The 13,823-nt window shown below is 38.3% G+C and overlaps 1 protein-coding gene across 1 annotated transcript; it reads right to left on the minus strand.

Moving 5' to 3' along the window:
- Nucleotides 1-890: 890 nt before the first annotated feature.
- LOC121373777 (lithostathine-1-beta-like) lies at nt 891-13,546 on the minus strand. Its single transcript, XM_041500533.1, has 4 exons — nt 13,344-13,546; nt 12,432-12,641; nt 6,411-6,599; nt 891-3,951 (listed from the first exon to the last, which is right to left on the minus strand). Exons 1-4 carry the CDS (start codon nt 13,504-13,506, stop codon nt 3,728-3,730), a joined length of 786 nt encoding a protein of 261 aa, XP_041356467.1. The 5' UTR covers nt 13,507-13,546; the 3' UTR covers nt 891-3,727.
- Nucleotides 13,547-13,823: the final 277 nt, after the last annotated feature.

Raw genomic sequence — 13,823 nt, forward strand, 5'->3', positions numbered from 1 at the left:
GTAATCTGGTTTTCAGTTCATTTGTTTTATTATTGGAAGGTTGGAAGGGTAATCTGGTTTTCAGTTCATTTGTTTTACTATTGGAAGGTTGGAAGGGTAATCTGGTTTTCAATTCATTTGTTTTACTATTGGAAGGTTGGAAGGGTAATCTGGTTTTCAATTCATTTGTTTTACTATTGGAAGGTTGGAAGGGTAATCTGGTTTTCAATTCATTTGTTTTAGTGTTGGAAGGTTGGAAGGGTAATCTGGTTTTCAGTTCGTTTGTTTTATTCTCAAAACTAAATTCACACATTAGATACAGAGTTTCTAGCAATACAAAACAACATTTTATTTCGTCGAAATATTCCTTCTTTGACTACAAACGTCCTGTAAATTATAACACACATACGACCAACACACAACAAAACACACAACACAACATAATACAATTCAATGCAATGCAATAAAAAGAAATACATAAACACTTCAGTAACAACAGTATCAATAAATTCTTTACTAAGTGGTCCATGTACCATTATCTCTTTGAAAACATAACTTCATAATTCAAGTATTCGGTTATTTATTTACTTATAAGTATGTTACACCTTCCTTTCCCCCATCACCAACAGTTCATACGTTAAAACATGAAATGTTAGTAAAATAGGATCGCAGAACTTTGCAATTAATATTTTTTTAAATTACCATGTATATATATATATATATATATATATATATATATATATATATATATATATATATATATAGAGAGAGAGAGAGAGAGAGAGAGAGAGAGCGAGTGTGTGTGTATGTTTGTGTGTATGTGTGCGTATGTGTGTGTGTGTGTCCTGGGTGTGTGTGTGTGCGTGCGGTGTCTGGGTGTGTCTGTGTTTGTGTGTGTGTGTGTGTGTGTGTGTGTGTGTATGTGTGTGTGTGAAGTCTTTTCTGTTTTGTTTCTTTTTTATATATTTTTTAAATTATTATTATTATTAGTTTATTTATTTATTTATTTATTTATTTATACTTATTATCTTGATTCCCGTATTTAATCCCTCTTCTATAACCTAGACTGACAGCAACCATAACAGGTTTTTTTTTTAATTATTACATTTATAAACCATACAAAATGAAGAAAAACAGAAAAGAAATACTATCTGTATTGCAACGTTTGTATTCTCACATCGGTGAATTTCAATGGTAAATATTGCTAATAAAAACAAAAAACAGTTATACTTACAACAGAGATAAAACAGAATGATAACATTACTGCAGTTAAAAAGTCTAGCCACCAGTTCTAAATTGTATATTTAATATACAACGTAAATGCATTTTCTTACACACCATTTGGTGAGAACACCTTCATGATTTAAGATAACACATACGATGTTTACACACCAGTTGGTGAGAACACCTTCATGATTTATGATAACACATACGATGTTTACACGCGTACGTGTGTCAACAATTTCAAGACTGGCTGCTCCTAGGTGGTGACCAGGTCACCAGTGTCATATATCCAATGAAAACCAACACGAATGAAATCCGTAGATTACCGTGTGACGTATAGTTAACCTGACAGTCGTGTGTCTGTGACGCGTAAGTCAGCTACACGTGCAAAGGTATATCTTTTAGTCGAAAGTCGACATTTGCTTAAAACCTGGCTTTGAGGATATGTAAGAAATAGAATAATATATTCGTGTTCGTTAGATACCATTTATATCACAACTCGTTGTTTAAAAACGTATCAAACTCGCTTTCACTCATTAGATACATTTTAGAACTCGTTGTGAGGTACATTCTGTAAATGGTATCTAACGGACACTCTTGTATTATTCTCTATATATTCAATTTGACAAAGTACACCCACACCCACCCCAGCGGTCAAGTGTGTTCTTTTATCCATGTCAAATGGTGTAACGAATATGAGGAACGTATGCGTGCAAAACTCGACAATAGTCTACAGGAGTTATTGTCCATAGTTAATAATACCAACGTGCAATCGCGAAAATCTGTAAACGAGGCATCAGTGAAGAACCGACATTGGTGGCGCAGTGGTTAAGCCATCGGACTACAGGCTGGTAGGTACAGGGTTCGCAGCCCGGTACCGGCTCCCACCCAGAGCGAGTTCTTAAGGCCACTATACCTTCTTCTCTCTCACTAACCACTAAGCAACTAACAACTAACCCACTGTCTTGGACAGACAGCCCAGATAGCTGAGGTGTATGCTCAGGACTTCGTGCTTGAACCTTAATTGGATATATGACCTAAAATAAGTTGTCATGAATGAATCAGCGAAGATCACTGCTACATTAAACGAGGTCACATCTGATTGTAAACAGGTTTTCGTTCGCCACCGAGCGAACAGGGTTTTTTATCAGTCCGTATACATAAGTGTCCCTCTAACGACTACAATCTTCTTTACGAAGTAGTGAAATAATACATTGCTTAACGACTATTCAGAACGTCTCAAATGTATTATGTGGTATTCGGCATCCACGAAGTAAATTTCCCAGTTTATTACTACCTATCGATCCAACCTTTCATTTCAATTTCAATTTATGTTCGTGCTTATGCAGTATTAGATTCCAGTTATTTTAATAAATAAGTAAACTAATAGCTAGTATTAGATTTTAGTTCTCAAATGTCACCAATCACATGTTATTTTCATTAATAAGTAAACCAATATATAGTATTAGAGTCCAGTTCTCAAATGACACAATCACATCTTATTGTAATTAATAAGTAAACCAATAGTTAGTATTAGATTCCAGTTCTCAAATGTCACCAATCATACGTTATTTTAATTAATAAGTATACCAATAGCTATTATGGTTTTCTGGTTTTCAAATGTCGCCAATCACATGTTATTTTAATTAATAAGTATACCAATAGCTATTATGGTTTTCTGGTTCTCAAATGTCACCAATCACATGTTATTTTAATCAATAAGTAAACCAATATCTAGTATTATATTCCAGTTCTCAAATGTTACAACCACATGTTATTTTAATCAATAAGTAAACCAATATCTAGTATTATATTCCAGTTCTCAAATGTTACAACCACATGTTATTTTAATCAATAAGTAAACCAATATCTAGTATTAGATTCCAGTTCTCAAATGTTACAACCACATGTTATTTTAATCAATAAGTAAACCAATATCTAGTATTAGATTCCAGTTCTCAAATGTTACAACCACATGTTATTTTAATCAATAAGTAAACCAATATCTAGTATTAGATTCCAGTTCTCAAATGTTACAACCACATGCTATTTTAATTAATAAGTAATCCAATACATAGTATTAGATTCCAGTTCTCAAATGTCCCAACCACATGTTATTTTAATTAATAAGTAAAGCAATATCTAGTATTAGATTCCAGTTCTCAAATGTCACCAACCACATGTTATTTTAATTAATAAGTAAACCAATATATAGTATTAGATTCCAGTTCTCAAATGTTACAATCACATGTTATTTTAATCAATAAGTAAACCAATATCTAGTATTAGATTCCAGTTCTCAAATGTTACAACCACATGTTATTTTAATCAATAAGTAAACAAATATCTAGTATTAGATTCCAGTTCTCAAATGTTACAACCACATGTTATTTTAATTAATAAGTAAACCAATATCTAGTATTAGATTCCAGTTCTCAAATGTTACAACCACATGTTATTTTAATTAATAAGTAAACCAATAGCTATTATTCTATTATGGTTTTCAAATGTCAGCGATCACATGTTATTTCAGTTCACAGATAAACCACAGCAGATTTCCACACGGGCTGTCCTTCCAGGACATGTTTGAAGTGTTGTCCAGAACCACACATCTCCCGTCCTCTGGTTCTTGTGGGTGTCCTGTCTGCCATCCAGCAGTAAACTCTATCGGTGTGCCATCCCCCCAGGTATACCTGGCGTCATCGCTCGACCACCACCCTCCTATGTAATAACTGTGACTCATGAGAACTGTCAAATTAAAAGAAAAGAAAAGAAAAGAACAAAATCATTAAAATATTAGATATTTGACAAGTTAAAAGGGACATTCCTGAGTTTGCTGCACTTTCAAAGACGATATCGACTAACAAAGACCTTTTAACGATTGTAATTACATTTTCTGCATACAATATTAGTGGCTGTATATTAAACGTGTTTCTGATCGGTTTAATATTTACATTAGGTTAAATTTCATTGTATTTCCTAAACTGTGTTTGTTTTCGAACGTACGAAATTATTTGAAGACAAAATCCAGTTTTGGGATTCAATATACAGACACTGGTATTCAAAGCAAAAAAATATATTTAATATGTAAGTTTAATCGTAGAAATATCTTATTAGTCGCAAACATCTTACAATGCAGCAAACTCAGGAATGCATATTTAAATTAATTGGCTGCTTTCCCTCTGTGGGACAGGACATAACTTTTTTTCTCATAGATCACCATACGGTCAAACATTGAGGTGGTGTCCTCTGCCGCTAATAAAGCTGGTCTGACCCACGCCACTAACTAACAACCGCAGGTAGTAGGCGTGCATAGTAGGAGGTTACAAGTGCCTCTTAACAATGCCACAAGTAACTATTGAACACCCCCCGAAGTAGTCAGATTAAGCCAACAGCTAAAAGCTGATGGGGAATGGCACGTGTGTGGCACAGATAGCCACAAGAGACAACCACATGTCGCGGTTGGAGAGACCAGGACTGGGATGTGGACAGCGAAAGAAGTTGAAAGATAGGAGGAGTTGCTAGATCAGGAAAGAAATTAGATGGAATTCAAAGGAGAGAAAGGAAAGGCAGTGGGATAAAAAAGCAATAATACATCAATGGGTTTATTTTATAAAAACATTTTAAAGACAACAATGTAAAATAAATATCTAAACCTAGAACTAAAGTAGATAACCCTAGATTAAGAACCAAACTTAACACCAGGTTATATTACACAATATCTAGATGTAAACTCTGACAAAGATAGACCAGGATCAATATATAAACCTGGACTTAGTATATATAAATAAATATCTAAACCTAGAACCAGACTAGATAAACCTAGATTAAGAACCATACTTAACACTAGGTTATATTACCCACTATCTAGATGTAAACACTAACAAAGATAGACCATGACCAATATATAAACCTGGACTTAGTATATATAAATAAATATCTAAACCTAGAACCAGACTAGATAAACCTAGATTAAGAACCATACTTAACACTAGGTTATATTACCCACTATCTAGATGTAAACACTGACAAAGATAGACCAGGATCAATATATAAACCTGGACTTAGTATATATAAATAAATATCTAAACCTAGAACCAGACTAGATAAACCTAGATTAAGAACCATACTTAACACTAGGTTATATTACCCACTATCTAGATGTAAACACTGACAAAGATAGACCATGACCAATATATAAACCTGGACTTAGTATATATAAATAAATATCTAAACCTAGAACCAGACTAGATAAACCTAGATTAAGAACCATACTTAACACTAGGTTATATTACCCACTATCTAGATGTAAACACTGACAAAGATAGACCATGACCAATATATAAACCCTGGACTTAGTATATATAAATAAATATCTAAACCTAGAACTAGACTAGATAAACCTAGATTAAGAACCATACTTAACACCATCAACATCAAAATCTAAACCTATACATGGTGCAGCTAGACAAAAATTAAAATCTAAACCTATATATGGAATAGCTAGACAAAGATCAAAATCTAAACTTATATATGGAATAGCTACATGTATACCAATATCAAAATCTAACCCTATATATGGAATAGCTCGACAAAGCAGACAGACTAATTTAAAGATCCATACAGGCCTTTTAGAAAGTAGCTGTTTGTGTTTGTTTATTTTCTTATTTCCATGTTTATATTTAATCAATGTTCAAGCACGCTGTTCTGGGCACACGCCCCAGCTATCATGGTTGTCTGTCCAGGAATGAGAGTTAGTGGTTATATGTTAGTGGTTAGTGAGAAAGAAGTCGGTGTAGTGGCATTCCACTTATCCACTGCGTTGTTAAACAGATCTAAACCTACACAAAACTCTTGACCCAAAGGAACTAAACATGGATCACAAAATGTATTTTGTTTAACTAGAGCACATTCATTTACTAATCATCGGCTATGGATGTCAAACATTTGGTAACTCTAATATACATATATACATTTTCCTTTTAGTAGCAAGGGATATTTTGTATGCTCTTTTCCACAGACATAACAGGACATAGCACGGCTTTTGATATACAGCTATGGTGTACTGGATGGAAAGAGAAATAGCCCAATGGGACTATCTACCGACGGGGCCCGATCGTAGACTAACTCGAACTCGGGAGAACATTTACCACTGGGCTACAACCCCCTGCCCCGTGTTTTGTTTTATAAAGAGAAGAAACCCTCACTATCGTGTGTCTGTAGAAATGTTTTGATGGCTCTGTTGGAGGAGTTAGTCTCGATCTTCACAAGGCTGGATCCCTCTGATTGGCAGGTGGAGTTCGCCGTCTTCCAGTCAGCTTCCTCGTAGTGTAATCTGATGCACCTCCCAGCAACAGCGAGGAAACCCTTCACCCCACATGACACTATTGGGGATTCTGGAAATTAAATAAACAAACTATAGTGCTGCGTCATCGCTTTTATATGTATGTTCCGCAAGAACAGACCTATCTAGCTATATATTCAATAAACAGAGAGTTTGGACTGCACCAACTGATGCCAATCACGTGTGTGTGTCAATACTATTGTAACATTTCAATCACACGCGTTACTACTGTCAGTAATACTTTAACATATCAATCATACACATTACTAATGTCAGTAATACTTTAACATATCTGTCACGGGTATCCTATAATACCCGTAACTGAATGAAACACGATTGTCCAAACATCTCTCCTAACTGTATATCTATTAGATATCTCTGTAACAGGCAGTTATACCCGCTGTGGCTCGTCTCTTGGTATGATCAGAGATACGATCTTATATAAAGTATATATTATTATAGCACGTTTAGTTCACTAGAAAACACAACAAAAACACAATACACTTTGGAATCTGTATTAACCTATGCTGACAAATGTACTGCCGCAGTAGTTAATTAACAACAACAAATAATAACAACCCAGAACTGATCACTTAATTAGTTTATCTCTAGGTGTCTAGTTTACACAATATGCTAATCACTTCACCGTGACACAACACCCACACGTGTGATAATTGAGAAACGCTAACACACACACGTGTGATAATTGAGAAACGCTTCCATAACAACTTAATTAATAAAGGAATTACAACTCTATTCCTAACTGGTTAATTTTTAATTAACCCTTACTACTCATTCAGTAACCTTGTAACACAGAATTAATACTGGTACCTATCACAATAAAGACAATAACCTACAGTTTACCTAGGTCCTCTAGGATGACTGGTTAAGCTTTTTTTAATTATTTAGGACAGTGAGCCTACAGACCACTGCGTGAGATGACCGGCAGCACCGTCTAAATAATATTGGTATAATACAGTATTAAAATATTTAAAGTCACATCAATCACATCAAGGTTATACAACAGAGCAGAAATGATATTTACCAAGTCCTAACGGACTAACGTTTCCCCTGGACGCCTTCATATATGTTTCTCCCCAATATCTAAAAACCCTAGCTATTTATTCAAAACTCTCAGAGACAGCGAATATCGCCTGGGGGTACAAGGTGGTACCTCACGTATCATGTGGATTTTCCACAACCACCACGCCGGCATATTTTTCTCTGATCGTCAGACTGGCTGTCGCCATTCCGCGAGCAATCCCCTGGCCATAAACAGCACTACCGGAGATATTACGTAACTACTAGCCACATAGCCTCCACACCTGCGCTGAGTGTGTATTAGACGCTCGACGGCCGTCGCGCAAAGGTATCACGTAACAAGTTGCCCATCGGGGCTAAGTGCATTTGAAACTGCACACGGTCCTCTAAAAGAATTAATATCGCCACAGGCGAAAAGAAATTAAGAGCATGTACCGTCACACACCCCCACCTCAAAAAGGATATTTCCTCTACTCTAGGAATAGGGAAATATACTACATTAAAACAAAAAGTGCGTTAACCGACGCATCCGGGCATTTATAACACATGTAATAATAAGGTGACTACCAGTAATCACACTGAGTCTCTGAGTCCCTGGTATACAAATAAAATATATAAAAACAAAACAGAAATCAAGAATGTCAACACATTATCATAACGTTCAACTTCGGGACAGGGCATCAGCGATTACATTGGATGTGCCCTTGATATGTTCAATGGTAATTGGGTATTCTTGCAGAAGAAGACTCCACCTCAAAACTCTCTGGTTGGTGGCTTTCATTCTGTGAATGAAGGTAAGCGGATTATGATCAGTAAAGACCACCACTTGATGCACTGCCGATTTCACGTAGATCTGAAAATGCTTCAGAGCTTGTACCATGGCCAAAGCTTCCTTCTCTATAGTGGAATAGTTCACCTGGTGTTTGACACACTTTTTGGAGAAGAAACTTACAGGATGGTCCAGTCCATTTTCGTCTTCCTGGAACAGCACAGCTCCAGCTCCCACGTCACTGGCATCCACAGCTAGCTTGAAAGGCATTCGGTAGTCTGGTGCTGCCATCACGGGAGACGAGTAGCGCATCTGCTTGAGACGGTTGAATGACTTCGCGCATTCATCTGACCACTGGAACTTCGTTTCTTTCTTTTTCAGTGTCGCACGTGTTCCAGGTTTTCTCCGATAGGCATGCTGTCGAATCGGTGTAGCGTTGGGTTCCAGGCGCACATCCTGGCTTAAGGTATTAGTAACCGTTGGAAAGTTCTGATAAATGGAAACATTGTCTTGTATCAACGTGGTCAACTTTGCTCGCTGGGTGCTGTCAAGGTGCTGTAGATAAGAACTCAAGTCTGCTAGAATCTGGCTGTTGGTTAACTTGATCTCTGCAGTCTTGACGTCAACACAGGAAGTTGAGTGACTCTCAATTTGGACAGGCAACACTGGAACTATCGGCAGTCTGTCAAAATAACCTTTTAGCAAATTGATGTGACAATACCTACTTTTCCTAACCCTATCAGGAGTGTTTATCACATACCCTGTCTCATTACCCCGTTTGTGCACAACATAGGGACCGAAATACCTGTTCTGTAATGAACCCCGTTTAATGGGAAGGTACAGCAGCACTTTATCCCCTGGTTTAAATTCCCGACTCTTAGCCTTCCTATCAAACACTGATTTAATTTTGCTCTGAGCATAGCTCAGATGCTTCCTAGCCAGTTCGGTCGCCTGCCACAACCTATCTCTAACTCTCCCTACATAAATCAGCAGGTTTTCGGCATTATCCTTGTCTAACCAACTATCTTTTACCAATTTGAGAGGGCCTCGGGCTGAATGCCCATAGACCAACTCAAATGGGGTGAATCCTAAGGATTCATGCTTAGCATCCCGTGCTGCGAACAACACGAAAGGAATTGACTGGTCCCAGTCAGTACCATTGTCCAAACAATGGCAGCGGAGCATACTTTTCATGCTCTGGTGGAAACGTTCTATGGCGTCCTGGCTCTCAGGGTGGAATGCAGCAGAACGAATCTGTCGTATATCTAACATAGACAGTACTTGCTGGATTAACTTGCTCATAAAGTTCGTACCTCGGTCGCTTTGAATTTCCCCTGGTAAACCCGTATACGTGAAGTATTTAAGCAGCACACTAGCTACAACAGATGCAGTAACCTTCCTTAAGGGAATCGCCTCTGGAAAATGCGTAGTTAAGCACATAATTGTTGATAAGAATTGGTTGCCCGAACGCGTTTTCGGTAATGGCCCCACGACATCTATCAATACTTTTGAAAAGGCTTTCCCAACTATGGGAACCTTCTGCAGGGGATAGGGAGGAATTAGCTGATTTGGTTTGCCCACAACCTGACACACATGACATGACATACAATGCTTACTGACATCTGCAAACATTCCCTTCCAATAAAACTCTGAGGCAAGTTTACTATGAGTTTTATTCCGCCCTAAGTGGCCAGCAAACACGTCCTCATGTGCTAACAATAACAATGACGGACGGTACTTAGAGGGCACCACAATTCTACATCTAGTCACACATTCCTCACTATCAGGCACAACCTTTCCCACACTAATACTTTAACATATCAATCACGTGTGTGTGTTACTACTGTCACTAATACTTTAACATATCAATCACGTGTGTGTGTTACTACTGTCACTAATACTTTAACATATCAATCACGTGTGTGTGTTACTACTGTCACTAATACATTAACATATCAATCACACGCGTCACTACTGTCAGTAATACTTTAACATAGCAATCACGTGTGCGTTACTACTGTCAGTAATATTTTAACATATCAATGACGTGTGTGTTACTACTGTCAGTAATACCGTAACATATCATTCACACATGTTACTACTGTCAGTAATATTTTAACATATCAATTATGTGTGTGTTACTACTGTCAGTAATATTTTAACATATCAATCACGTGCGTGTTACTACTGTCAGTAATACTTTAACATATCAATCACGTGTGTGTGTTACTACTGTCACTAATACTTTAACATATCAATCACGTGTGTGTGTTACTACTGTCACTATTACATTAACATATCAATCACACGCGTCACTACTGTCAGTAATACTTTAACATAGCAATCACGTGTGCGTTACTACTGTCAGTAATATTTTAACATATCAATGACGTGTGTGTTACTACTGTCATTAATACCGTAACATATCATTCACACGTGTTACTACTGTCAGTAATATTTTTACATATCAATTATGTGTGTGTTACTACTGTCAGTAATATTTTAACATATCAATCACGTGCGTGTTACTACTGTCAGTAATACTTTAACATATCAATCACGTGTGTGTTACTACTGTTACTAATACATTAACATAACAATCACCTGTGTGTTACTACTGTCAGTAATATTTTAACATATCAATGACGTGCGTGTTACTACTGTCAGTAAAACTTTAACATATCAATGACGTGCGTGTTACTACTGTCAGTAATACTTTAACATATCAATCACGTGTGTGTTACTACTGTTACTAATACATTAACATAATATTCACGTCTGTGTTACTACTATCAGTAATACTTTAACATATTATTCACGTGTGTGTTACTACTGTCAGTAATACTTTAACATATCTATCAGACGCGTTACTACTGTCAGTAATACTTTAACATATCTATCAGACGCGTTACTACTGTCAGTAATACTTTAACATATCTATCAGACGCGTTACTACTGTCAGTAATACTTTAACATATCTATCAGACGCGTTACTACTGTCAGTAATACTTTAACATATCTATCAGACGCGTTACTACTGTCAGTCTCCCCTCCCTAAAAAAGAAGCAAAACAAAACACACACAGACACCTAGGACAGTGGGTTAGTTGTTAGTTGTTAGTTGTTAGTGGTTAGTGAGAGAGAAGAGGGTGTAGTGGCCTTACACATACCCATTGAGTCGTAAAAACTCGCTCTGGGTGGAACCCGGTACCGGGTTGCGAACCTTGTACCTACCAGCCTTATAGCCAATGAAGTAAGCACGACACCACCGAGGCCGGTCATCACACCTCAAGCGGGTACTCTACTACTGACCTACATCGAAGGACAATGCGTTGTAACCGAACATGGCAAGTATGAACGTGACAGGACGTATGACAGCCGTGCAGTGGTGCACCGGCCTCGGTGGCGTAGTGGTTAGGCCATCGGTCTACAGGCTGGTAGGTACTGGGTTCGGATCCCAGTCGAGGCATGGGATTTTTAATCCAGATACCGACTCCAAACCCTGAGTGAGTGCTCGGCAAGGCTCAATGGGTAGGTGTAAACCACTTGCACCGACCAGTGATCCATAACTGGTTCAATAAAGGCCATGGTTTGTGCTATCCTGCCTGTGGGAAGTGCAAATAAAAGATCCCTTGCTGCTAATCGGAAAGACTAGCCCATGTAGTGGCGACAGCGGGTTTCCTCTCAAAACTTGTGTGGTCCTTAACCATATGTCTGACGCCATATAACCGTAAATAAAATGTTTTGAGTGCGTCGTGAAATAAAAATGTCTTTTCTTTCCGTGCAGTGGCGCGCTTCTTCACATCAATACGTAATCATGAAATATGAGACAAACATCGAATATACCTTCTGGATTTCAATGGAAGGTATGACAATAAAAGTTAATTGCATTATTCATCATTTTTGTTTGTGTTTTGTTTTGTTTAAAATACAGGTGTACAGTTAAATGAAGCGTATAAGATGTATTATGATAAACCTACAGTTTTCCTCAAACTTGAAAAGTGTATCGGTGAATACACGTTCATTTCTAACAAAAGAAGCCATGACAAGGACACCGGAAGAGGGGTATAACTACCTGTTCCACATACGTCTACTTCGCAAAGCGTCAATGCCGATGTGCTTGTCTTGGTGACGTTGACGTAACGACCAATCACATTCTGTTGACAGACAAACTCTCTCGTAACTGCAGCTCCAAACGATTCTGCTCCGTTACACACCGTGTCGCTGTCACGTAACTGTGAAACGTCATCCTGCACGTGCAGTGTGAAGTCAGACAGACGTTCGCCTGTTAAAGAAGCGGGAAATGACCTCGTGAAAGAAAAGACCGCATACACACATACACACACAGAGAGAGAGAGAGAGAGAGAGAGAGAGAGAGAGAGAGAGAGAGAGAGAGAGAGAGAGAGAGAGAGAGAGAGAGAGAGAGAGAGAGAGAGAGAGAGAGAGATGGAGGGGAGAGAGAGAAGAGAGAGCGAGAGAGAGAGGGAGCAAGAGAGTGAGGCAAGAACGGCAGCGAGATAGAGAGAGGAGGGAGCAAGAGAGAGAGAGAGAGAGAGAGAGAGAGAGAGAGAGAGAGAGAGAGAGAGAGAGAGAGAGAGAGAGAGAGAGAGAGAGAGAGAGAGAGAGAGAGAGAGAGAGAGAGAGAGAGAGAGAGAGAGAGAGAGAGAGAGAGAGAGAGAGAGAGACAGAGAGAGACAGAGAGAGAGAGAGAGAGAGAGGACGAGATGAGAGAGAGACAGAGAGAGACAGAGAGAGAGAGAGAGAGAGAGAGAGAGAGAGAGAGAGAGAGAGAAGGAGGAGATAGCAAAAGGGAGATGAGAGAACAAGAGAAAGAGGAGGAAGCAAGATCGAGAGAGAGAGAGAGAGAGAGAGAGAGAGGGGGGGGGGGGCAGCAAGAGACAGGGGAGGGAGAGCAAGACCGAGTGAGATATCGAAGTGACCGTTTCACAACTAGACAGATACTTCAACTATACATAGAAGTACTCACCACAGCAGTCGCCTCGGTTTGTTATGATGATGCTGGTAACATAAGCGGTTATTTCCAGATCTACAGACCACCACAGGTTTGGGCCTTCATCCGTGTGAGAGCAGGATAGATTCCAGTATCCACTCGTATTTCCATCAACTGCTTGCTGTGCGATGCCACTCATGGCCGTTGAACTTTGATCAGCTGGCTTGTTTACCGCTATACCGCAGTGTGCTGAAAACAAAAATAACACAGATGATGATGTTGTTGTTGATGTTGGTGATTATGTTGTTGTTGATGTTGATGATGATACTAACACGATAATGATAATGATCATACGAACACGATGATGATGATGATACTAACAACACGTGTAGTAGTAGTTTGTTGTAGAAGTAGTTGTAGTAGTAGTAGTAGTAGTAGTAGCAGCAGTAGTAGAAGTAGTTGTAAAATTAGCAGTAGTTGTTGTAGTAGAAGTAGCAGTAGTAGTAGTAATAGCCG

The sequence above is a fragment of the Gigantopelta aegis genome, chromosome 5, assembly GCF_016097555.1.
Source record: "Gigantopelta aegis isolate Gae_Host chromosome 5, Gae_host_genome, whole genome shotgun sequence".
Taxonomy (NCBI): Eukaryota; Metazoa; Mollusca; class Gastropoda; order Neomphalida; family Peltospiridae; genus Gigantopelta; species Gigantopelta aegis.

Bases quoted from the DNA above. Each gene is read 5' to 3' on its own strand.
- LOC121373777 (XM_041500533.1), bottom strand. From the start codon at position 13,506: ATGAGTGGCATCGCACAGCAAGCAGTTGATGGAAATACGAGTGGATAC. The intron at 12,642-13,343 runs GTGAGTACTTCT...CTTCTTTAACAG, and splicing joins AAACCGAGGCGACTGCTGTG to GCGAACGTCTGTCTGACTTC. The intron at 6,600-12,431 runs GTAGTTATACCC...TTTAATTTCCAG, and splicing joins AGTAGACGTATGTGGAACAG to AATCCCCAATAGTGTCATGT.